The sequence below is a fragment of the Cygnus atratus genome, chromosome 15 (assembly GCF_013377495.2).
Source record: "Cygnus atratus isolate AKBS03 ecotype Queensland, Australia chromosome 15, CAtr_DNAZoo_HiC_assembly, whole genome shotgun sequence".
NCBI lineage: Eukaryota > Metazoa > Chordata > Aves > Anseriformes > Anatidae > Cygnus > Cygnus atratus.
Window position 1 is genome coordinate 13,405,141 of NC_066376.1, and position 25,806 is coordinate 13,430,946.

Below are 25,806 nucleotides of genomic sequence, written 5' to 3' on the forward strand. Positions count from 1 at the left end.
AGAGCACAGCATTTCCTTCAGCTGTGTCTATCAAAACACTTCAACCCTAGGTATGTGATAAATGCACTTAATGTATTTACTGGTCAGGGCTCATAGCAGGCGGTAACATACAGTAAGGCCCTTTGTTTCTGCAGCCCTTCATTTCCAGACACGCAGACTCCCCTTTCCACCCTTATCCCAGGTGCAGCAGCAAAGAAACGGCCTTAGTGGGCTGGTCGCTCCCTCACACAGAGCTGAGGTGATGGCAGGCAGCCTGTATCTGACCGTGCCCTTCAGCAGTCTGATCACCACAGTGGGTTCAGCGCACATGCACACAGCCTCTGCTGTAAAAGTGCTCTAAATAAATGATTTCTCAGCACTTTCTTCAAGAATGCTGTGCGCACTTCAAAAGTTCTATTTTTTAATTGCAGATGGACGGTCTTTTACCTCCCCTTACCTCTACACATGAGCAAGAGCTCCCTCTTCCGATGGCAGCTACAACAATTTTACCGAAGCCAAGGCTGAAAGACTGGATTTGATCTGCTGAGTTGTACTGCCAAGTGCATTGGCTGACATTTAAAGGCACAAGACATTTACTAGCGTTGAAGATGGCAATCAAGCTTTCTGTGAGAACACAGCAGCATACCTGTGGTTAAACTGTTAAGGGAAAGTATTCCATCACACACAGCAGGACCTGCTGTGAGCAAGGGATATTGATTTAGAAGTTACACAACCTCTTTGAGCAGAGTAGATATGCGGTATACTTTCTTCTTGCTGATTTTTCTCTCCAAGGCCAGCTTCTTGAAAACTGAGCCTAATGTGAGGAGCTCTGTCATTTCTGCCCTCGAGAAAGTGACTGTCTTCATGGAGAGTCGGTATCAGGACATCAATTTAGATGCAGTGCTGGGATTTCATGTTTTGCAAGGTATTGTGACAGTGTGGCTTTTTTTTTTTTTTTAAGGAACTAAGCTGATACCAGCTTTCTTGACTTTAGTCGTTACATTAGGCAGATTTGACTGCTAGTAGCATGACATATATATATTTATTTCTAAATTCATTTTTTACCCTGTTTTAAAGATTCAGCTCCTTAAATGCAATGACAGTAGTAGTGATCCAGCTGTTATTTGCATCAAAAGTATGCCGTAGAAGGAAACCTTGATTCTTCTTGTTTTTAAGAGGACTCACCTGGGTTATCTCTGGCTTGGGAGGAATGCAATAAGCTGTAAGAAGAATATTTAAAACTATTTGTTAATACTTGATGTTATATTCCCCTGTGGGATCCAAACCAATTTGGATAAGAGTTGCCTCTACACACAAATTTTAGGGCTAATAAAAGGTGCCGTCAACTTCTGCATGCTCCATACTACTTCCAGCAGCAATGCTGCCTTCTTCCAAAGGGGCCGTTCCCTAGTTTGGGATCAGAACTTGGTGTTTTCAGCATCCACCCTCTTTGACACCTGCCTTACCCAAAATGTGGGTGCAGAAGAGAAGGCAAAAGGGCAAAGCAGTCCCTAAGCCACATCCACATTTTCCAGTGCACTGGAGGAATTTGGAGGTAGGTGGTAACCCGGCTACGTGGCTACTTTATCTCTGCGTAAATTCCAGTCACCTCCAGAAGGGGTCAAGATCTGATCTTTGGATTAGATATTCTTCTTCATACAGCAGACAGAAAAGGTAGTTACATGATATCACAAACGTAAGTTTGGAGTGCAAACAGATCCACAGCCAGACAGCCATAGAAATTAAAGGGCTAAGAGAATGCACCACCAACTCGCTGTAAACAGTCTGCCAAACTCACAGAAGCACAAAGGACAGTAAGCACATGTAACACGAACAATGATTATCTGCCACCTTATATCTCATTAAACAGTCTTTGCCCGTAGAAGTGTGAGCAAACCCTTGGGCAATATAGAGGGCTTCTTTGACATTTGAGAAGTCTTTTTTTTTTTTATTTATTTCATTTTCTCCATATGGATGTTACCCATTTCACAGAACAGTTGAGATTGGAATGGACCTCTGGAGGTCACCTTCCCAAATCCCTGCTCAAGCAGGGCCACCTACAGCAGGTTGCCCAGGACCGTGTCCAGGGCTTTTTGAGTATGTCACTGGGAACCTGGCTCTGTCCTCTGTGTACCCGCCCTTCAGATAACTGTACACATGGAAGAGCCACCCCCTCCCCAACCTTCTCTTCTCTGGGCTCAGCAGTCCCCCCTGTGTCAGAACAGTTTGAACATTGCTGGAGCATCACTGGATTAGCAGCCATTCTTCAAAGGAAGAAAAAAAAAAAGGGCTACAGGAAAGCCTGACTACCTCTGCAACATCTTAACATACTCTCTTATAGAGTACACACTAAACATATTTCATAGCTTTCTTTTCGTCCTTGTTTCTTCATATATTAAATAATAGTTTGGCTTCTAATTGCAGTAGCATAATGCTCTGCAGTAAGATACCTACTAACCACGTCAGAAGAGACACTACTTAGGTATAATATAGTCTAGTACACTGGATTACTTACTAGGTTCCAGGGTAAATCTTGTTTTCAAAAATGGTGGCTGTGAGGAGAATGGCTGTCACCAGGGGAAGCAGCAAAACTACTTTAAAAAGGAAGGAAAAAAAAAAAAAAGTGGGCTGAGAATTTAGGGTAGTATACAAAATGAATTTTTTGTTTCTGCAGGGTACTTGAAAGGAGCCCTAGAAAAGTGGCCTTTAGAACATGAATTACTTGCTCAGCGTACCCGAGTTGAAAGTGTGGTGAAGAAGTTGTCTCCTCTGATTGAAAAAGCAACATATTCTCTAGCGCAGAATGATCCCAAATATTTCAAAGGTAAAAATAACAAGTGTGGATGGCATTAAAGAAAAATAGTTCTCATTCAAGCTCAAGGTATTCATATTGCAGTGTTTTGCCTTTATGCAGTGACCTATGAAACAACAAAGATGCCAGAGTTAATGAAAAGAAAGAGTTTAGAGTTTGGTATCCATCCTGAGAGTACTTCGAAAGGAATGGCTAGTGAGCCCAAATGGAAACACAAATACTAATTCTTGGAAGTAACGATTCTGCTGCTGATTTTTTGGGTGGTTTGGAGAAAAGCACTAAAGGCAGGTCTGCACAGTAGGGGTATTCAGCTCTGAAAGCCACAGAGAGGCAATGTGCAGATACATGCAAGGGTACCTTTGGGTGTAGACAGACTTAAGAGATCAGGCAGGGCCTGAGATCTCCCTTGACTATACCACTAATTACAGGCTTTCTTCTTTGATTTGCTTTCAGAATTTGCGCCAATTTTAGGACCACATTTCTGGGTCTTTCCCCATTCATGGAACCAAACTGATACCTTGCTGGCCTACACTTCATTTGGTAGTTCCAAGTGTTTTACAGAGAAAACAAGTGACACGTGCTATTCGTATTTGCTAGGAACACGGTATGTTTCTGTGATATCGGTGGATCCTTTCTTACTGCCACTGTTTTATAAGACTTTTCTATTGTCTGCTGGCAAGCAGGAAATGAGAGTTACTGTGCCCTGCAATTGTACAGAACAGGAATAGGCCTTCCTTTATCAGACTCTTCAACTCCATCTGTGTTGCTATTCTTAACCAGGAAAGAGAATGGCAAGTCCTGCGTTGTCACAAGCACCTGTAGGAACATAATGACTCAACTTGGTTGCTCGGGTTACTCCTTGTCCCATCAGCTTTTCTACTTCATGTTTGCTGATATGGTAAGTGAAAAGTTTTATCATACAAGATTTATTAACCATGCCAGTCAATATTACACATGGAAAAGAAAGCAGTATGACACAGTAGATTGTGTGGTGGGATGTTAGAGATAACAAGGAGGAACAGTAAAGCTTTGCTAGAGGCGCCTTCTCAATACCTGTATTAGGTAAGCATCTGACTGCAAATCTGGTGGTTTGGATTTCAAAGGAAAACAAAGTTCAAAGACTATTTACTTGCCCTCATCTAGAAGTAAAGATGAAAGACAGAAGTGGCAGTATGTCAAAGAAGGACAATATTTTCTTTATAGTAATATAATCAAATTCACCTGAAGGGTACAGGAGCTTGTGAGAGGTAAAGAAATTCTTGGTGGAGGTAAACCTGTAATCTTGTGAGAACTGGGTGAATGAAGGCAGTGCAGGGAAATTTGGTCAGTGGTGTGCCTGGGAACAAATATGGAGGAAGGTGGAAGGCTCCGCAAGAACTAGCTTGCTGCCCTTTGTCTAGGAGGCAACTGATCATTCCAATGGATTTGAATATCCTGGGAAAGCACTTAAGTTGTGACAGAGAGAGTTATGATTCTGCCAAGTGTCCATCAAGGGAGACAAACCAAGAACTTAGAAATGACCTTTTCTGACCGAAAACAGGTTGGAGTAAAAGAGAAAGAAGCTGCAGCAGGGGCTGCATTGAAAGGAAGATGAAGAAAGACAGAACTGAGGGATGAGAGGCTAGGACAGGTTTCTCCAAACACAATTTCTAAACCTAGTTTAGACAGAGCAAAGGCTCTGTGTTTTTTTGATTCCACTCACAAATACCCGGAACTGTAGCAATGTACCTAAAACACCTAGGAACATATTTATGATTTTATTGGTCATGTTTTCCCCAGCTTCTCAACTTGTTTGTAAGGCCACTCCTTTCCCTCCTGATTAACACCAATATTTCGTGGACGTGCTTCATCACAAATCTGCAGAACAGACATTCCAGCCGCAAAATGCACCTTATTCATGCAACATGCTACAAGTACCACGCTGTTGGTGACTGGTACCTAACCTGTGCTTAGCCACCAGGCAATATGTCTGTTGGGACAACTCTACTGAGAGAGAACCAAACAAGCTGTTCGAAAATACTATTTCACAAATTATTAGTCTTGAAACAGACTGATGATGCGGGTCCCTACCTGCTGTGTAGGTACCATATAATGATATTCTTTTCCATTCACTCAAGGCTGGACATTCACTCAAAGCGGGACACATGATGCTGTAGGGATCCTATAGTCCATGAAGATGCATCCTGCTAAAAAAATAACATTTGAGTTCTCACAAAATATTTGAATCCAATATAAGATTTCCAATTGCAGTTCACAACTCTTAGAGCCTCTCTTCCCTAATCCAAATTAGAGGGGAAAAAAAACAAAATGCAGTGCAATAGTCAAGTTTTTTCTGTATCTAGAAAGGATGCTCTGATAATCTGTTCCTGAGGACCCAGTATTACAAGAATATTTTCTGTGCTAGCATGCTGAAAATAAACTTGCAGATCGAAAGCAATGGATTTGAGTCTTCTTCTCGAGACCTCTTCATGGAAAACAGTACGTAATCTCTTCTCAGTTAACCAACAATGTTGTAAATGTCATTGTGAAATAAGGAAAGGTAAGCTTTTTCTTCAGTAGCAATGAGTCATCTAAGAAAAGTGAAGAAAGATTTGGTACATTAATCAGTTATAAAACATTTAAAACTTCAGCCTCAAATATTTACCTTTAATTTTACAAGCTAAATTTTTATCCAAAATTAAGATGTATAAAGTAAAGTTTATAGTTTAGTTACATTAACTATACTTTAATGGACATTATTTCCAAACTTGGAATTTATTTGCCTAACTCTGTTGTTAACGATTTTTAGGATTAACATGGCATGATTTTAATTAAGCTTTATGGGCATGTTTCTTGCTGGAGATCAAGCATGTGAAGCAGTAATGACAAAAACAGCTGTGGTTTTCTGTGCCATTTGATTTCCCCTAGTTATGCTCTGTGGCATGTCTGGTTTCTCTGACTTCTACAAACTCAGATGGCTGGAGAAGATTCTCACTTGGCAGAAGCCTAAGGAAGGATGCTTTGGGGAACCCAGTGAGTAAGCCTTACCCTACAGGAGTGAGGTACTGTGGTGCCTTGTCTCAGTGTGTAAGATGTGCATGGCCAATCACAGAGCTCGATTATAGTAGTTCTCTAAGGTCTTACTGACAGCTCAAAGGGGGCCCCCTCCCCCCCCGCCTCCACCCGAAGAAGAACAATTATTAGTGTTTTTCCCATGTACAAAATCTTTCACAAATGCTACATGGGCTTCAGCACAAAGAATGTGCCTGGACATAGAGGTTGCCAGAACCTTAGTCTATCTGTAATATGTTTCCTCAATGGAAGACTGTTTGGTGAGCTGTAAAGTAAGGCCAGTGCCTCTGCTTCACGAAAACAGAAACTCCAGAAACGGAGGTGTTAATAAGTCTTCTTCACTGTGAATGACAGTGCTCTCAGCATTGAAGGGCAATCCATTTCCCTGTATTTCCTTTTAAAAAATGAACAAAATAAACAAGGAAAAAAACCTTACACACCACACTCTTCTCTCTCCAGGTAAAGATTTTGAATACTCTGCTGGAACAGAAGACCAAAAGAAGCTGCTAAGGAGAGTTAAGAGACGGGAAAAGATGTTTACAGGTATTTAAAAGGAAGGTGTATTTTTTGAAAAGCTTTGTTCCAGTTGCTGCTGAATAACTGTGCACAAGCTATTCAATAACACACAGTTGTTCCCAAGGTAACTCTGACTTCCTTTTTTTAAATGTACAAGTGACTTTCTTTTTTCCCTAAGAATATGTGCAGAAAGAAGGTGTTACAGATGTTTCCATTAACAGGAAAAATTACCCTGAAGTAGTCCAAGATTTCTGTCAGGGAAGAATCCTACTCTTAAATGACAGTTTGTAGACAGATATCACAGCATGAACACAGAATGAAAACTGCAATTTGTGCCTGTACTGAATAAGCCACCATAATCAGAGCCTATAACAGGCCTGGAAAAAATACGCTGAATTACAAAGACAGGGAATAAGAGTCAGCTGTTTCTTAAGGGATGGCAAGCAGCAATAGGCCAGGCAACGATCTTACCTACAGCACACAGTCCCACAGCAACCCTAGCTGGGTGAGCAGAGTAGCGTGGTGGCAGCAGGTCCTATTGACAGCCCGGTAATCATCAGCCACAAGCAAGGTAACAAGGCACAGGTCAATCCAAGAAATCTAATAAATAAATAAATAAATAAATGGTAATAACAGGACCACAACTGGAAACACATACATCTGCAACTTAGTTCAGAAAATAATTGAAGGCCAGGCCTGTGATGCAGTGAAAACTCAATAACCAAAGTTATTAAGCAGGTATTCTTTATTATGGCGCCGCGTGTGCGGGGGATCGCTCCGCCTACCATACACACCAAGGGTTACTTCCAGTGTGCTTATATTAATGGGATATATGCATATTCATCTCACTTCCCCCATAAGTCTCTTGCATATTCATTAGGTCTCAGAAGAATCATTAACATAGGTTCCCGCCCCTATTCAGTTGCGTACCGGAGTCCTCAGGTGGTCATCCAGTGTACTCTGGTGGTCTTTTGATGAAGGCCAGAAGTCTTCCTCACTGCTAGACTTCTGACCCTTCCTTTCTTTTGCAGACTTCAGCATTCCAAGCCAATTCTTGCTGGTTCTATTATTTGTGTGCATGGAGTCTTTTCTTCCCTTATCTTCAGAGTCGTCCCGTCCTTGTACTCCCTGCCTCAGCCCTGCCCTTGTGGGTGATATACAACATACAGCTGTGTTAGCGAAAACCTGCAAAATGAACATCCTTTACCTTGTTCCCTGTCTCACCTGAGTGTAAATGAGGCTTCTAGGTCCATGGGTAAAGGGTATGGGTGAAGGCCCCTGGCAAGGCTGGTCAGGACAGCTAGGACCTATTGCTGCACTCAGGGTCCCACAAACCTGTACTTAAAAACACCAAGTCCATTTTGTAATTTGTGAGCAAAGTTGGTTAAATTTCACAGTCACCAGTTCACCAATATTATCATTTTACCATGAATCTGTCTAGTCTTACACACACAGATGCACAAAAAAAGGGCTCCTGAAAGGCACAATTAATAAGGCATTTGTAAAATAAAACACTTGAAGTAGGCAGAGAGCTAGTGTTCATTATCCTACACAAAATGAGTCAAATGTCTCCCTGATTTCAATGGTAGTATGCCCAGTGCATGGGAAATTCAGAAATCTTAAAATCCTCATATTTTTGTTTCATGTGGCAACTCCAATATTAATCTATCTGGCTGCCCACATTTCTGATCCTTGGAAAGGATCCAGAAGTCTTGCACACAGGGATATCAACTACTGTGCTACAGATTCATACCATGAAATAAAATGTTTTCTTTTATATATAGTATAGGGTTTTTTTTTTTGTTTTTTGTTTTTTTTTTCCTTCAGTGTTTATCAAAGTAAAGACTCGCAATATTCCTGCTAGGCAGAAAAATAGGATTACTCTTATCTCAGCAGCTGGGTACAGTATAGCACAGAGTATTTTATTTGAGGTCAAATGCTGAGCACAGGGTCGCACACAAATCATGGGGCAAAGTGGCTATAACATCCAACCGAAGTTCTGACTCGCAGTTCGACATTTGATCTCCCTGACTAAACTTTACTGTAGCCTTCCAAATGTATATGGTTTTAAAATCAGTACAGACCATCACCTATGCAAGCCATGTAGCCTTGTTCAACGACTTTCTCCGCAGATGGATGTTCCTCCCATTACACAGCTGTTGCAGTAGGATCGCTCGGAGGGTTCCTGTACTACTACTGCTGCTGACATTAACAGCGCACTGCAGACTGTCAACAGGAAGGCCACGTGCAGAGCGAGGCGATCGGTCCTTGAGCAGTACTGGTGCTCAGTTTGTAGTGAAATAGAATTAACCCTTCAAATCACAATCTTGTCTTGCAATACAAAACCTTGGGAGCTGGTTTTTAATTATGGTAACACTGGATAGTTGTCCACTGTGTGTGTTTTCTTGTTAAGTTTTCAAGTATCCCAGAGAGGGGTGCTTTACCATTAAATACACACATTTTTCCGTAGATCAAATTCTACTGAATTTTAAGGAGATCTTCAACTTCACTGAATCTGAATTAATATCCTGGATATTTCTGTGACGTCTCTAACTTTGCTGTCTCAAGCCCCAATCCTGCCGGGTACCTGCCCTGGTTTTAGCGGAGATAGAGTTAATTTTCTTCATAGCAGCTAGTATGGTGCTACGTTTTGGATTTATAATTAAAATAGTGGTGATAACATAGCCATGCTCTAGCTGCTGCAGAGCAGTGCTTACACAAAGACTTTTGTGCTTTCCACACTGCCCTGCCAGCGAGGAGGCTGGGGGTGCTAAAGCAGCTGTGAGGGGACGCAGACAAGGAAGGACAGCTGATCCAGGCTGACCAAAGGGATGTTCCCTACCATATGGCATCATGTTCAGCAATGAAAGCTGGAGGGAAAGAAAGAGGAAGGGAGGGGGGAGGATGTTTGGGGTTATGGGATTTGTCTTCCCAAGTAATGTTATGCATGATGAGCCCTGCTTTCCTGGAAATGGCTAAACATCTGCCTGCCGATGGGGAGTAGTGAATGATTTCCTTAATTTGCTTTGCTTGCGTGCACAGCTTTCCCTTTACCAATTAAACTGTCTTTATCTCAAACTATGAGTTTTCTCACTTTTACCCTTCCGATTCTCTCTGCCATCCCACTGGAGAAGAGCAAGCGAGTGGATGTGTGGGGTTCAGCTGCCTACCAGGGTTAAGCCACAATAGCACCAAATGCCTTCAACATCTGCATCCCACCGGGTTCTAACACATGTATGTAATAAACAATTCTCAGCTACTTTCAGTTCGCTGATCCCTCTTTTCTGATGGAAACGCAGATGCCAAGAGCAGACAGAAGCCTCCAGAGAGAAACATTGGCTGTTTTATCTTGCCAAGGCAAGATGAAAAATCATTGTTAGTGCTGTGTCAAGAATCATAGAATCACAGAATCATAGAATCGTTTACAGAATCACAGAACCGCAGAATGACTGAGGTTGGAAGAGACATGTCAAAATCATCTACTCCAACCCCCTGCCGAGCAGGATCACCTGGAACATGTTACACAGGATGGCATTAGGTTGAAAAGACCTCCAAGATCATCAAATCCATCCATTTATCCAACCATGGATTTAGGTTGAAAAGACCTCCAAGGTCATCAAGTCCAACCATTAACCTAGCACTGCCAAGTCTACTGCTAGACCATGTCCCTAAGCACCACATCTACACGTCTTTTGAATACTTCCAGGGATGGTGACTCAACCACTTCCCCGTGCAGCCTGTTCCAATCTCACAACCCTTTCAGTGAAGGATTTTTTCTTAATATCTCACCTAAAACTCCCTTGGTGAAACTTGAGGCCATTTCCTCTTATCTTACTGCTTGCTGCTTGGGAGAAGAGACCGACCCCCACCGTGCTGCAGCCTCCTGTGAGGTGGTTGTGGAGAGCGGTAAGGTTACGCCAAGCCTCCTCTTCTCCAGACCAAACACCCCCAGTTCCCTCAGCCGCTCCTCACAGGACTTGTGTTACAGACCCTGCACCAGCCCCACTGCCCTTCTCTGGACACGCTGCGAGGCCTTCTTGTGGTGAGGGGCCCAAAACCGAGCACAGCACTCGAGGTGCGGCCTCACCAGAGCCTCGTGCAGGGGGACGATCAGGGCTTTAACGCCAGGTTCGCGGTGCTGGCCACGAACCAAGGAGATGCCACACGGGGCCGGGAACAAACGTTGGCTCTGCACTACCCGCAGGAGCAAAGACCCAACCACCGCGCGCCCTGCGGCGGCCTCCCGCCACCCTCCCTCCGCTTCTCCCGTAGCATCTCTGCCCCTTCTCCCCCCGCCGCAGAGCCAGGGCTCGCGGTCGCCCTCCCGCGGCGCCGCCGACCCCGGGGACGGCCGCGGGGCCTCCGGCCGCCAGGGGCCGCGCTGCCGCCGAGCGCCCCCCGAAGATGGCGGCCGCCGTGGCGGCGGGGGCCGCGGGCGGGGAACGCGGGCGGCGGCGGGCGCTGGGCCGGGCGCTGGCGGCGGCGGCGCTGGCGGCGCTGGGCTGGCTGCAGGCGGCGCTCGGCGCCGGGTGAGCGGCGGCCCCGCTGCGCTCCGGGGCCGGGCGGAGGAGGAGGGGGAAGCGGCGGAGCCTCGGCTCCGGCGCCGTGCGCCCCGTTAACGCCTCGGTGCTGTCGTTGCAGGGCTGCCTCCGGCCCCCGCCTGCTGCAGCCGTACCCCCCCGGCCGGCACGGCCCTCGGCACCACCACCGCGACGTCCGGGACTGCCAGCCCCTGCAGCACGGCAACGTGACGCACGAGGCGTGGCCCGGCGACAGCAGCACCGGCCTGCCCCTGGCCACCACCAGGACCTTCGTCTCCTACGTCCCCTCGGTGGGCGACGGCCGCAGGGTGGTCTACGGCCACTTCACCTTCGTGAGGAACCCCCGCAGGACCCTCTCCGTGCTGGAGCCCGGCGGCGTGGGCGGCTGCCAGGCTCGCCGCAGAGCCCCCGTGGAGGAGACGGCGAGGCTGGGCAAGTGCCTGGTGGCCCAGAACGGCGGCTACTTCGACATGGAGACCGGGGAGTGCCTGGGGAACGTCGTGAGCGATGGGAGGCTGGTGAGGAACGCCCGCGGCCTGCAGAACGCCCAGTTCGGCATCCGGAAGGATGGCACCATGGTGTTCGGGTGAGAACGGGGGGTGGCTGGCGGCCTGCAGGCTGGTAGGGATCGCTCGGGCGGGAAGCACTGCCCAGGCACTGCCTCCGTGGCCTCTCATGGTTAGAGCAGTGTCACAGAATGGGAAATCATTACGGTGCTGTGCTCTCTGAAGTTAGGGATGTCCTACCTGTAACCCACTGAGCTCCCATCGAACCCATTGGCTTCCTCTCCTAGGATGAGGATAAGCTGGGTGAGTCACTCTGATGCCCCCTAGCTGCTTAGGGTTCCTCACCTCCTCTCCCAGCTTGGTGCACTTGGTTATGGCAGAAGGGGAGAGGGCTCCGTCCTCCCTGCAGAGGAGACAGCGGCAGAGTGCAACTGCCCTGGCTGCTGCATGGAACCGCTGGGATGGGGGGGAGCCCTGGAGGTGCCGCACCCAGCACCCTGCTTGGAGCAGGGTCAGCTCCTGCAGCTTGCTCGGGGCAGTGTCCAGTGGGGTTTGGGACATCTCCAATGATGGGGACAAATCTGTTCCTGTGTGTGACTACTATTCACAGTAAAAATGTGTCTTATTGTTCAGTGGAAATCCTGACGTCTCCTGGACTGCCTGTATTCCGCTGCGTTGCCCTTCCTGCAGGTACCAGGGTAGTTAAAGTCCCATATGAGCACCAGGGCCTGTGAACACGAAGCTTCTCCCAGTTGTCTGAAGAAGGTCTCATCCACCATTTGCTGATCAGGCAGGATGAGGCGGGCACCCACCATGACATCACCCTTGTCACTCTGCTGGTGCTCTAATCCTAACCTGTAAGGTCTCACCCTAAGGTCTCTGCTCGCTTGTGTTTGGTGCCTAGGCAGAGCTCCAGGCGTTCCTGCTGCTCTCTCCTGTGAAGGGTTGCTGCGCCCCACTTCTGCTGCCTTCCCTGGGTTCAGTCTTATCCTGAGAAGCTGGTATCCAGCGTTCCAGTCACGCTATCCCACAGTCTCCATGATCCCAATGAAGTTAGAGCCCTGCAGCTGCACCGGCCTCTAATTCCCCATTTTGTGCATTTAGCAGTTTCACATAGGCACCTGTTCTGATTCCGCAGGAAAGGGGTGAAAACTTCCCATATGAGTCCTCTGGGCACTTCCTTCTTTGTGTGCATATGGTTTAGATCCCCTTCAGGCTTTTTTGTTTGTTTTTTTTTTGATGTTGTTGTAAGGTCTTTTGTCCATGTCAGCCTGCAGCCATTGCCAACCTGATCTATCACTTCCTCACTTGACTGGGCTATCATCTTCTCACTGCATCGTTCCTGGTTTAAGGCTCTCCTCACCAGGCTGGCCAGCCTCTTTACAAAAGCAACTGTTGCCTCACTTGGTCAGCTGGATGCCATCTCTGCCTGTCAGTGCTCAAAGAGGGTTCTGTTGTTGTAAAAGCCACATTCCTGTTGCCAGTAGCAGCTGTGCTACCACTTAGGCTTGGCTTCACAGAGCTCCCAGCCCTTCTCCTGCTGTAGAGCGCAGACCCTGCTCTGTAGGTGCAGATCTGTGGGAGGAGGAAGAGCTCCCTCCCTCCTGGTGCCAGCGCTGAGTCTTCCAGCCTTCACCAGCACAGGGTTTGCCAGCCCAGTGAGCAGATTCTGGGTGCTCCTAGTGGCATCGAGGCTTCAGTTTCTGCAGGTTGTTGTCTGTCCATCTCTCTCATCATCCCAGCTGCTGTGCAGTGTGCTGACCTCCTCCTGTAGCTCCTTGTCCTGGCAGCACAGCTTCTCAACCAGTCCACGCCAGGACAGGGAGAGGCACCCGGTGTTCCCACAGCCTGAGACTGGAGCGATGCGTGCTCCCTCCGCAGCTCAGAGTGAATCCAGGTGCCCGCTGTGCCGGGGCTGGTTGGTGCTGGAGCTGTACCCTGTGGTGTCCCTGCGTCTGCCCACGCGTGCTGCTCTCAGGGAGCTTCCAGCTCCCCACTGCACGAGCTGCGGCATCTCGTGGCTCCTGAGAGTGAGACTGGTGTGTGTGAGCTGTCTTTGCAGTTTCCAAAATGTGACACTAGGGATAGTTGTGGTATGAGTAATTTGGACTGTCAGGGCAGTGGGAAGTAGTCCACACCTGACCCTCTCACACCGTGCTGTGATCAGCAGGACAGTGCGCTGGGCACGCTGTAACCCCCAGCCTAGCAGAGACGTTACCTCTACCGCTTAGACTGGGGTTAGGTAACCGCAGGCTTTAAAAGCCGACGGTTGGCTAGCCCATGCTCGTGGTGGTGTGCAGTTTGATCAGCTGTGTTCCTTTTGGATTCACTTCCTAGCATTCAAGGGATTTCTTTCTGCATGTTTTCTATTCAGGTATTTTCAGTTTCACTTTTTTACAAAACGGGATGCTTTATTCGGCTACAGTCATGCACACTAAAACACTAAAAGGTAGGCGTCCAGCTCCCACAGGACATGTCTGGAACATGTGCAGCAATTAGTCTTAAATCAAAAGCTGTCAGAGCTTACAATGAAAGTACAGCTGCTCAGCTCAAGCCTTTGCAGCTGTCCTCTGGGTTGCAAACACCAACCAGCATCAGATTTTGATGAACCAGGTGTGGCTCAGCACCTTGATCTTTGAGAGAAGACTGTCCCTTGGGAAGCATCCCAGTGACACGTGTTGCCTGAGCATGGCAGTGGTAGCCGAGCAGTCCTTCCTGCTGCCTGACTGTTCGGTGGAAGGTTTTGCTGCCTGGAAGAGCAAAGGAATCTTTCCCAGATGCAGGGGACAGGTCGCGTCCCCCAGTGCCGCTGCAGGCAGCTGGGTGCTGTTTCTGGAAACCCCTTCAAAAGCTGTTCGGTGTCAGCGTTGCGCAGAATGGAAGCCGACAGGCAGCGAGCTGTTAGGGGTGCTCCCACAGACCCCTGAGGGCTTGCCAGTGGCTCTGCCCTCGTGTTCTGCCGGATGCTTTCTGCCCTTGTTATCCTGCCCCGGGTCTGCTGACCACGTTGGTGGCAGGAGCTGTGTTGTGCACAGCGGCCTGGGGCAGTCAGGTCACTGACAGTGGCTTTGTACCACTAGAGGGCTGCCGAAGGGACGCTTTGCACTGCTTGGCTGCTGTTTTGAATGTAGCTAACATCCACTCAGCCACCTTTTCCCTTTCTCTCTGCCTCCGGAGCCCTCTGGCAGCAGCAGAAGCAGCTTTTACGTAACACTGCCGTGACTGGGGCTAACTCCTCCTGCTCTCTCTTTCCTAGCTACCTGTCCGAGGAAGATGTTCTGGACCAAGCAAACCCTTTTGTTCAGCTTGTGAGTGGAGTGGTTTGGCTCCTGAGAGACGGGGAAGTGTACATCGGTCAGAGTCAGACGGCTGAGTGTGATGAAACTCAGTCCACAGGTAAATACCGTAAAGCTTCAGCCTGGGCGTAGATTGTCCTGATGAGGCTGTTGGAAGGTGGTGGGAGCTCCGGGAACTGTTGTCTAGTTGCAGTATTTGCTACTCACTTAAGAGGGCAACATTTTTTCTGCGCTGCTTTACCCAAGTGTGTGGCAGGTGCGGTACAAGTGCGGCAGTCTGCAAGGCAGGGCTGTGCTTGCCTGTTCAGTGCTATCGAAGAGAATTTGCTAAGGACTGTGAGAAGTGGTAGCACGTTTGGTGTTAATGCTTGTCCGGAGAAACTCAAAGCAGGTGCCTCCTGTAGGACATGAAAACTGAGGGCTTCTGTGTCCCCTTCCTTTGTCCCTGTGCCAGATGGAAACCTGACAAGAGTGCTTCTAGGCATGTTATTCCTAGATAGCTCGGATAAACAAGAGGAACCTGGGCTCTGTTCTCATTGTGTTTCAGTTTAGCTGTGCCCTTTGCTGGGAGCTGTTTTGCAGGCAGATGCGTCTAAACAGCCAGTCCTGTCAGCCAGCTGGTGGATGAATCATTTCCTCTCCTGCACAGGAACCTTTGAGAAGTTCATCAATGTGATATCAGCCAGGACCGCAGTTGGACACGACAGTCAAGGGCAGCTGGTCTTGGTTCACGTGGATGGACAGACAGAATCCAGAGGGTAAGGCCAGGGCTGGGGTGAGCCCTCAGGGGAGGTGCAAGTTCAGTCTTGAAATTCTGTCACTAGAGCTGCAGGGATTCTGCAGCTGCCACTAACGTGTTCTAAGGCAGAGACCTGCAGAATTGAAGAGGTCATTTGAAGGCACTGCCTGATGGTTTGTGGTGCTAGAACGGCAGAGCCACAGGGTGCTACGGCAGCCTTCAGGCAGCGAGTCAGCATACATGGGATGGGAGAGCTGCTGAGGAGAGGGGCCGAGCTTCTGGTACAGCAGTGCCATCCAAGTCGGATGGCGTGAACGAACAGTGACAACCGTTTGCTTTTGCAGGCTCAACCTCTGGGAAATGGCTGACTTTCTGAAGCAGCAGGGAATCATCAATGCGATCAACCTGGATGGTGGAGGGTCCGCAACACTAGTCCTAAATGGGACCCTCGCAAGCTACCCGTCAGAGCACTGGTAGGTGCTGGCTGCATGTGCCAGGACTGCACAGGAAACTGCGCAGCTCCCGTTAGCGTGCAGAGCTCGGTCCCATCCCTCTGGTCTGCTGGGGAGTCAGTCCTAGCATTGCTAGAAGTTCACAGTGTAAAGGCAAGTGGCAGGTTCTCGGGGAGAGTGACTCTAAATTTAAAGCAATTAGTAACTACCTGTATTTTCCACTTAGTCATCTGGGATTAAAGTTTAGCTGTTTTCAGACATGCAGCAAAGCTGTTTGAGGCGATGGAGTGGCCTTGTGTAGGAACTGGGTATGAAAGCAGCTCTTGACTGAGGAATTTGCAGTTGCATGTTCACCCAGATTTGCAGAGATCTGTCAACAGTGTATTATTTGTGGAAGAGAAACACTGACCTGGAGACCCTGCTCTGCCTCAAGTCAGGGTACCTAAAGAATAATTTATGTTAGATTTAGGTTTTCAGCTGTTTCTGACTGCAGCGATTGAAAATTCTGTTTGCTGTCTGGCAGTTGAAAGCCAAGTGTTGCTATTACTGCAACAATGTCCCTTACGTCAAAGGCAGTAATGTTCTAATAAAGACATATTGAACACGAAAGTTAGGAAAGCAAGGGCTGCTTACACGGAGACTTTGCTTGCACGTTGCTTTTTTGTAATTCTGTGTTTGAAATGACTCCTGTCCGATAGGAGTTAATACTTCGGTAAAACGCTGACTCAAATCTAACTTTATATTTTTCCATTATTGACATTCTCCTTTGTCAGTGTGAATCGGGATGAAAATCCGTGGTTGTTACCAACCGGTTTCATGTAGGGCTGGGAGCAGCAAAATGCTTGCACACCTTATGGGACCCATCTTCTGTCCCCAGCTCCTTTGACAACATGTGGCGTTGCCCTCGGAGCATCTCGACCATCATGTGCATCCACGAGCCCGCCTGCGAGCCCGCAGACTGCAGCGGTCACGGGGACTGTGTGCAAGGGGAGTGCCGCTGCGCTGGGGACTTCTGGAGAGGTCCAGCCTGTGACATGTTGGACTGCGGCCCTTCCAACTGCAGCCTGCACGGCACCTGCACGGACTGTGAGTCACTGTGCTGCAACAGGGGGTGTCCCTGGGTGGCGGTCGGGGGCACGGGGGTGAATTGCTCACCTGGTCAGAGCAGTCCAGCTCGCTGTAGTACAGGTGTCACGTGCAGAGGCACCAGGCTCTGTGTCACAGTGTGTGGTCCTGGCTGGTCCCCGGAGCCCTTTCCCATCGTGGGCTGAAGGGTTGCAGCTGATGCCATTTGCCACCAGCAGCAGCTGCTTCCCTCCCAGCCGAGGCTGCCCATGTTTTGGTGCCCAGGCTTCTGGTGCTGCAGGTGCCAGTCCCCCCCTTTGCAAGCCAGGAGGGGCTCTGCCTCAGCCCTGGTCGTACCTTCTGGTGCACGAAGCTGTTTCCCTCCAGGGGTGGAGGCAGTCAGAACATACTGCCTTTAGGGAACAGCAGCACTGCCAAGCTAGGACTCAGATTTGGAAGCTAGAGCTGTAATAGGGCTTCACTTCAAACTCCGTCTCTCAGATTCCCTTTTTGACCCCTGTGCTTGTGCTCCTGGTTTTCTTTGTAAATGAGATGTTGGAAAGGGCAGTGTATTACACTGCATGACAAATAACGCAGCTGAGTTCTGCCCCCTCCCTTTGTGGTTCCTTTTTTCCCCCTACTTAGTTACCCCGCGTCACAGTTTTTACAAGTGCAATTGCTACTCTTCTGTAAACTGGTCTTGAAACCAGCAACTGCTGTAACACACAACCCTCAGCTTTTGCTCTTCTATACCAGCTTACTCCAGCTTACTTTTTTCATTTCTTTTGTACCTCCCTGGTTTAACTCACAGCCCAGTTTGAACCAGTGAAATGACTGGGCAGAGCTCACTGGGTGCAGGTGTTGCCAATAGCTGACCCAGAGTTAATAACTCAAAATCCAATCAAGCAGGAGGTGTCTTGGGAACTGCTGTGTGGGGCAGGTGTAATGGGTGGGGTTTTTGTACCTGACCTCTTTGTGAGTTCAGGATTCCTCGTCTGTGGGTTCCCTGGCAGAGGCAGCCTGATCTCAAGTTAAGAGGCCACCCCAAGAAGCAGAGGCTCCTAATTTTGAGTTCCTGCAATTTCTAAGCATTTCTGTGTTGTTAATGTCTGTTTGTGTATATTTGCACAGCTGGATGCCTGTGTGATGCTGGCTGGGTTGGCAGCAACTGCAGTGAAGGTAATGCTGATTTCTACTCCACTCTAATTCTTTGTAGTCGTCAAGAGGATAGCCCGAACTGCTTCCTCGTGGGCTGGCTGGCTGCAGTAGGGGGGAGGTCTCCCAATACTCTTTTCCAAGAGGGAGTAGCAAAGGGCAAGGCTACAGCATGCTCTCTTTTTTTGTCAGTGTGAGCTTAACTGCAGCCTGAGACTCTCAAGGTTGGGTTGGTGTGAAGCCCTTTGCAAACTGCCCTTTTCCTGCCACTTGGAGTCATGGTCCCTGGGTGAGATGTGCTGCTCCTTGGTCAAGGCACAGACTTTTTTCTGAGCAGCCATCAACATCCTGGGCCAGTGAATGCTCTGGGGTATAACATGGGGTGAGACTGCACGTGTTTGTGACAAGGCCTGATGCCATCTCTGCTTGTCTCCTGCAGCTTGTGCAAGCGGTTCCTACGGGGATGCTTGCACCCAGAAATGCCAGTGCCAGAATGGTGGCTCGTGTGACCCCGTGCACGGAGCCTGCTCCTGCCCAGCTGGGTACTATGGCACCAGCTGTGAGCATGGTAAGGGCTGCTCTGGAAAACAGCCTGGGCTGGGGAGAGGCTTTTTTTGTCATATTTGAGCCACCTCATGTAAGCATCTCAAGCGTGAGCTCTGCTGAACAGTACTAGGCCTCAGCTTCACAGCTGGAGCATAACCTGCCAGCTCTTAAGAGCTCGCCTGTCCCACCTGAATTGACTATAAAGAAAAGGAACAGAGAGGAGAGAGGAGACATTTTCTTTATCATTAGAAAACTGCAGATCCCTCTTGAGTCTCTGCCCAGAAAAGCTGTGTTGCTTTTTTTTTTTGGTGTGTGTAGAAAACAAATGCCCACATGCCTTTCCCTTGAAGGTGCTGCAGCAGGCCCTGCCCGCAGGTCACGCTTCGGGTGATCCAAGTCAGTGACTGTGAAAGGCTCCAAAGGGCCCATCTGGCTTCTGGCCTTGGAATTCCAGCTGTGCGTGTGCTGGTGATAACTGAGCTGGCAACATGCTCAGTTGGGTAACTGCAATTTTTCTGAAGTACTGGAGGCTCCTGCCTATCTGCCTGAACAGCCTGCTCTGCTGACAGGACAAGTTAATTACAGCGTGGGTGTAAACTTGTGTGCGCAGTTACTTCAGTGATGCTTTGTTCTCAGCCTAAGAACACTCAACTAGCCTGATCCCTATTTTACAAAAGCTCCTCCTAGAAGTAAGCAAAATAACAGTAGTTAACTTTGAGTTCAGTGCTTTCAGGCTGATGGAGAATGCAGAGGGGGAAGTTGAACACCTTTGTCAGGCTGCAGGAAACATGGGGGCTTTGAAGCTGACTATTCAGCACAACTAAAGAGTCTGCTGGATGCCTGTGCTCAGACAGAAGTACCTCCTTCCCTTTAGGAATTGGGCACTGCCCCCCTGCCACCTTTGCTTATGAGCCAAAGAGCAGGCCAGTAGCTCAAAGGTGGCAGGAAAAAAATGCATTGAAAGCAACAGTGCTGGAGCCTGCTGTGGTGCCAGAGGCACGATGAATACCTCATCAGCTATATGCAAGGGCTGAGCCTCTCTTACAGCTGCGAGTGTGTCCCTCTTTCCTGGCACTCGGCTGGTGAGACAGGCACAACTGAGCTGGGGGCTAAGGGGGAGCTGCAGGGTGACGGACTGGCTGAGTTCTGAGCACGCAGAGCTCTGATAATAACCAGCTTCTTTGTGATCCATTTCCTAGCATGCCCCATGGGCTGGTATGGGCCAAACTGCCAGCAGCTCTGTGCATGTGAACATGCATGTCCCTGCGACCGAGAGACGGGCAGCTGTAACATCACCTATGATTTGGCAATACAGGACCAGCTAAACAAAGGTACCTCTGAGTGCATTGGGGTGGATTATTATTTTTTTAAGTAGTTGGAAGAGCATCTTTGGCACATAATGTTCTGTTTGCTTAGTCAACAGGCTTGAGTTTCTGTTATCTTAGCTGAGCTTACCCTTGTTCACTGCAATTTTAACCCTTCACTAACTTTCTTCCCTCTTTGTTTTCCAGCTGGGCAGTGTTTGGCTTCCCAGAATAAGGGAAAGAGCAAAGAAAAATTCTCTCTGTCAGAGTAAGTGTGTAATACTGGTCACGCGTATACACACCCAGAGTAACGTGAGGCAAAGCGACAAAACCTAGTTGTAAGACAAGTGCTGAGCTGAAGCCACCATCAGGGACAGGTCATGAGCTGAGCCTAGTGCCAAGCAGCTTGCACAAACAACCACCTTTCCTCTCCCACTGATGCACTGTATGTCCAGCAAAAGGACCAGGACAGACCCACCACCAGAGCCCGGCTTTGGTAGTATTACTGAAGCTACAGCCTCTCTGCAGGCACTTTGGTCACGCACTAACTGAGGGCAAAGCCAAAACCACCCATTAGCTCTGGCTGCCATAGCAGCCTGTCAGAGCCTTGCACAGAGCCTGTTCTCACCTGCCTGAGAACACAACCATAAGCTTGAGATGACAGAGAAGAGAGTACAAACCTTGAGAAATCACTTGCGCATGGGGAGCATGTGAGAGCGGGTCAGGAGACGTTGCTTATGTGGATTTTTCTTGTATCTGATAGAAGAACCTGGATCTCCATGACCTCTGTCTTGGCTCTGCTTCTTGTGATTAGCACCATGGGAAACATAGGCTTCTTTCTCAAGGCCAGGTCAGAGAGGCAACGTAAAAGTGGTGATTATCTCTATCACCCCCTGATGGAGATGAATGGAGAAGCCAGTCATAACTCCACATCTGCTGCCTGTGAGACTGAAGATACTCAGGAATAAATTCAGACGCTCCTTTAGAGTCCCAGATGAGAAAAGAAGAGGTATGTTACTCTGCATTTCGTCCTGTGAGGCAGCACTGACTGTTACAGACTGACTAGACCTAGAGTGTAAAACTGCTGACAAACCCAAGACGCTTTTGTCTAAGGAACACCCTTGCTTCTTGCCCAGTCCTGCTGAGAACTCCCTTCCCCAGCTGCTCTGGCTGGAGCAAATGGGATTGCATCTGGGGTTTGGGGTCCCTAGCTGCCATCAGCGGATGCAGGGTGCAAGCAGCAGGCTGGCTTCCACACACATAAGGCAATTCCACAGCTGCAGCAGAAGTAAAGCCAAGGGTACTTCAGAAAGGTCCTTTCTCACAGAGTGATGTAGTCTGTAAGTATCTTTAAGATGCAAGATAAAATGCATGTTGCCTCTAGCATAAAGATAGGCTTAAGGATTATTTGGTCTGTAACTGTCTGCACTTCCCTTCTAAGCTCAGACTTTAATCAAAAATGAAAAGTTGTTTTAAAATGTTAAAACAGGTGCAGCACATGGTAAAACCACGGCGTTCTTCTTCCTGGCCCCAGTGGTAGGCTCAAAGGCTGACACACAGACAGGGCTGTGGCGTTCTTGCACCTGACTTTCTTACCTGCCCTATGCTGACCGCAGGGCCAGAGCGTTTTCTTACTGAATCCCTGGTCCTAGGACTAGTCTAACAGGTGCTTCACAAGCACTGAATTTTCAGTAGATTCTTATGGTGTAGCAACACGAAGAGTCAATGCTGCTTGAAAAGCCTCATTCCTGTGTTCTCTCCTACCTCCCAGGAGCAGCGTGCTCTGCTCGGCTGCATGGCCCAGCCAGTAAGGTACCACAGTCTCAAGCTCTCACCTGGGGAAAAGAAGAGGAGGCAGCAGCCTGAGCAAGACACTCCTGAGCTGTGGACTGGGCTCGCCCTACTCCAGCCCGTTCAGCGTGTGCTTTCCTACCACCAGGCTGCCCTGGGCCAGCGGTACAGTCCCTACAGCAGCCTTGCTTCTTGCTGCCAGAACTGCCTTTCCCTCCTCAGGGGACGGCAGCCATCAGGGGCTGGGACCATGATCGGTACTTCAAGCAACCCAAGATCCTGAACATCTCAGCTGGAAACTGGATATTTTTATTTGAACACATAATTGCACACTGAATTAATATGAGTTTGCTTCCATGTGAGGGGAAACTAGCCTTTAACATGCTACTTTAATGCTGCAAATTGGGTTTTTAAAGCCTGTCTGAGCCTGAATGTTTTTAAGCACTCTATTTTTATCTCTTCAAGCAAAGAATATGTAATTTTTGTGCCACTGCTGGCATCAAATCAAACTGTAAACTGAAGATTCTATTATTTTTTTATTTACAGAAGACAACTTGCCACTTGAATAAAGTCAATTAGTAATAATTGCCTGAAACTGGAATTCTTGATGCTCAGCTGCAGAAGGCAGAAACGATCCTTTCCCAGTTAATCTCAGTAGGCCATGCAAAGCCATGAAGCCCTCTTCATTTTCAATATCTATCTATGTTGCAGGATTATGTGTACTGGCCTACTTTGTGGTATAACCATAAACAACAAATGGTGGTTCTACAGGAAAAACTAAAAAACATTTTAGTTATTTAAAAATTAAAAATAACTGGATACAAGCAAGACTTACCTTTGTTTCTGTGGGTACTTAACTAGAGTAGCACGTGCTAAAATTTTCAGAATTTACCTCAGATTTGAAGAGTTGAATTTCATCAAATAATTAGACGTGTTCTTTAGAGATTTTTTTTTTAATTTCCAACATACAGAAATGTACAGCTTCTACCAGAACCTACAAATACAATAACTAAGTACATTTTTAGTATCAGATTTGTTGTCAAGTAACACATTACAAAGCACTCTGCATTTTGCTACTGTGCTCTTCAAGAATGCTTCTTTGTCAGCTGAGAAAAATCAGGACCTCAGTACATAAAAACAGACAGGTACAGGGGAGAGAAAGGAAGACACTGCTTGCTAAGAATGTTAATGCCCATTTAATTTCTATGTAGCTAATAGCTTGGAAGTGGATGTCAATGTCATTAAAAGCCAATGCATGTCACACAATACCAATTTAGCCTTCCAAAAGAGAAATAATTAGGTATAAGAATCATCACAATCGAGTGCTGGAGGAATGTTAAAGCTAATAGCATGCAGGAGTCTGACAAATGCATGTCAATTTTAGTCTTTAGAGTCTAATAGCTCAGCTTCTTCCATTGTTTGGCTCACAGTAGAAACACTTCAGATGTTAAAGAAGTATGAGCTAGTAAAATACATTTTGAAACCAGATTTCTCTGCCTCTAACAAGCTGGAATTTGCTACTGCGTCAATACCCAACACCTTTCACACCTGAGCTGAATGGTCAAGTTGGGCTCACCATTCCCTACCAGTTCTGAGCTGCTCTAAGTGTTACAGATTTAAGATGACTAGGTTATGGCATTTTCAAAATCTTTAATGAAGGAACCAAAGATGTCAAAAATAATTCAGGCCTTCTCCAAAGCTCAAAGCATGACCCAGAGGGTTGTACCATTTATTATAAAGAGCTGACCAAAGAATGCAAAGAATGTAAAACTCAACAGTATTTCAGTTATTTAGTTAAATCTGGATTTATAAATTCTTATTAAGCTGATTTTTCCCCCGTTATTGAAAAATGTGATACAACCAAACTGGCTAACCACAAGTCTGACATGAATAAGGCTGCGTCTGAAACTGCAGCAAACACACCTGTGCAGCCAAAATGACTGCAGTAACTCAGTTTCCTCAGGGCGATCAGGATTACTCTCTGCCACCCAAAAGCAAGGGCTCAGGAAGCCATGAGATAACATGGACCTGCACTATGTGCCTTCCCGCTGACAATGTAAAAGCATGTGGCGTGCCAGTTTTCAGCCTCACCCTTGGCACGCACAAAGTGGTAAAGAAGCCAGCAATGCTGCTTTGGCATCCTGCGGACTAGAGTCTCCCGCAGTCCTTTCACAAGACCAAGCTACCTGAAACACACCAAAACGTTTAGCCAAAATGCCTCAGTCACTGTATTTCAGCTTTGCCCTGAAAAACAATGATGTCCGTCTTTAGCGTGTGCCTATCTATGTGCTCTGTCTGTCCTTAGTCCTACTGGGACAGAAGCTAGTAAACAGCAGGGCAGGGCAAGCCTGTAGAAATTGCTTAGAGGTTTCACATATGGCCATATTTAGTTGTAAACGATGGCACAGCACTGTGTGCCAACATCAACTACAGCGCCGTTTCTCTTGAGATCTTGTATCACACGTTACACATGGCAACAGCTCTCTGAGGTAGGCATTATGTTCTGTGTATGGAATATGTGAAACGGGAAAGCCCTCATTTACTGAGGAGTTAATTGTTAAGCACCCACCTCGTTACCTGAGCACAGCCCAAACCGACTACACTGAAGAACAGCTGCATGGGTGCTGCTGAGGAGCAGGGGGTCCTTGCTGCACCTCCAGCTCAGTGCCCAAACCTGGAGCCCACTTTCAGAGTCCTGGCTCATGAGATTTACAAGGAGCCACTGGGAACAGAACCCAGAACTCCTCTTGGTCTCAACTCATGAGAGACTGCTGTGAAGAAAACAGAACATCTTACTTTCTAAAGCCTGCTGTTTTTTTCTTGTCTTTTTTTTTTTTTTTTGAAGAAAAATGAGTTTTAGAAAAATCCTGCTTCTCTTGTATCTGCAATTCACAAAGCCAGTTTGAAAAACAAAAACACAGCACAGTAGCCATGACAGAAGGAAGGGAACTACAGCCTGGATGTTATCTCAACATTCAGGGGAAAAAAAAAAGGAAAAAATCCATATTGGATTATTTCATTTTTTAGCTAAGTAAATTGGTAGGTGAAATAATCCAGGCAATTTTGCTTGAAATCGACAAGGGAGAGATCACAAACTGCTTCCCAAGCAGATTTGTGCAGCAATTTCTTGTGGGACAGGAGCAATACTACCAAATGAGGAAAAGCTATTTCGTGTGTCCGCAGAGCCAGCAGGAAGGAGCTCTCTGCAGGACCAGCCCCTCATCTCTTCCTGGCTCATTCAGAGACCTACCTGCCAGAATGCACCAAGTTCCAGATGCCTCCCCGGCAAGCGTTAAGCACCCAAACCTTTCACTGGTGTGAGGAGAACAGCATACGCCATGTTTTAAAATTAAGAGAACCCAGTGCAATGGGAAAGATTCTTAGATTCTTAATCAGAGGAAACCAGTGGAAACACTAGAAACAGGAATGTTACCACCATGGGACATGACCAAATTAAGTAAGAATCAAGCCATAAAAAGATGAAATCCTGGAACAGCCCAGGGAAGGAAGGGCTGGGTTTGTTCATGATGCTTTAGGAACCAGTTTGAAACTGCATTTCTAGCACCAGAACTAATTATTTCTGCAGGATTTTACATTAAGGATACACACATGCATTTTAATTCCAGGACTCTTGATTTTCCAGAGCAAAGGTAGTACTTCTCCCTCTTCGTGTTAGACTACAAGTATACTGAAAAAGCAAAAATTGAATCACCTGGGAGAAATGGTAAAGTCTACAGAACAACTGGGGAATTCCCTGAAATCAGAACTTTCCTAGGGCCTACATTAACTAAGTTACTTGTTCTGCTCTCACACTGAGATACAAGGTGGGGGACTAATTTCCTCAGTTCTGTTCCTTAAAAAAAAAAAAAGGCAACTTACATAAGCACGTCAACTTCATCTTTTGTTCCAATTATTTGGGATGCTTTTCTCCTTTTTCAGTGCCTGGTGCTTCAAAATCAGCAATTAAATAAAGAAGTAGGATTAGAAGGAATTACTTTACATATATGTTCTCTTTACCTGCACACATTTATCAACCTTAATATAAGCTTGGTG

At 47.3% G+C, this 25,806-nt stretch overlaps 2 protein-coding genes across 2 annotated transcripts; both read left to right on the plus strand.

Moving 5' to 3' along the window:
• Positions 1-241: 241 nt before the first annotated feature.
• On the plus strand, positions 242-10,237 carry C15H16orf89 (chromosome 15 C16orf89 homolog). The gene is made up of 9 exons (XM_035549003.2): positions 242-292; positions 772-904; positions 2,654-2,803; positions 3,245-3,395; positions 3,572-3,689; positions 5,134-5,269; positions 5,699-5,803; positions 6,302-6,385; positions 8,491-10,237. The coding sequence occupies exons 1-9, from the start codon at positions 242-244 to the stop codon at positions 8,562-8,564; spliced, it is 1,002 nt and encodes a 333-aa protein (XP_035404896.2). The 3' UTR covers positions 8,565-10,237.
• A 525-nt stretch (positions 10,238-10,762) lies between these two features.
• On the plus strand, positions 10,763-22,328 carry NAGPA (N-acetylglucosamine-1-phosphodiester alpha-N-acetylglucosaminidase). Its single transcript, XM_035549044.2, has 12 exons — positions 10,763-10,887; positions 11,000-11,485; positions 14,662-14,801; positions 15,351-15,459; positions 15,785-15,913; positions 16,770-16,978; positions 18,089-18,136; positions 18,552-18,680; positions 19,858-19,989; positions 20,170-20,230; positions 20,726-20,971; positions 21,734-22,328. The coding sequence occupies exons 1-11, from the start codon at positions 10,763-10,765 to the stop codon at positions 20,928-20,930; spliced, it is 1,773 nt and encodes a 590-aa protein (XP_035404937.1). The 3' UTR covers positions 20,931-20,971; positions 21,734-22,328.
• The last annotated feature ends 3,478 nt before the right edge of the window (positions 22,329-25,806 follow it).

Excerpts from the sequence above, each read along its gene's own strand:
- C15H16orf89 (XM_035549003.2), top strand. The coding sequence starts at position 242 with ATGGCAGGCAGCCTGTATCTGACCGTGCCCTTCAGCAGTCTGATCACC. Across the intron at positions 5,270-5,698 it reads AGACCTCTTCATGGAAAACA|TTATGCTCTGTGGCATGTCT; the intron begins GTACGTAATCTC and ends GATTTCCCCTAG. Across the intron at positions 6,386-8,490 it reads ACGGGAAAAGATGTTTACAG|ATGGATGTTCCTCCCATTAC; the intron begins GTATTTAAAAGG and ends CTTTCTCCGCAG.
- NAGPA (XM_035549044.2), top strand. The coding sequence starts at position 10,763 with ATGGCGGCCGCCGTGGCGGCGGGGGCCGCGGGCGGGGAACGCGGGCGG. Across the intron at positions 15,914-16,769 it reads AGCTACCCGTCAGAGCACTG|CTCCTTTGACAACATGTGGC; the intron begins GTAGGTGCTGGC and ends TTCTGTCCCCAG. Across the intron at positions 16,979-18,088 it reads GCACGGCACCTGCACGGACT|CTGGATGCCTGTGTGATGCT; the intron begins GTGAGTCACTGT and ends ATATTTGCACAG.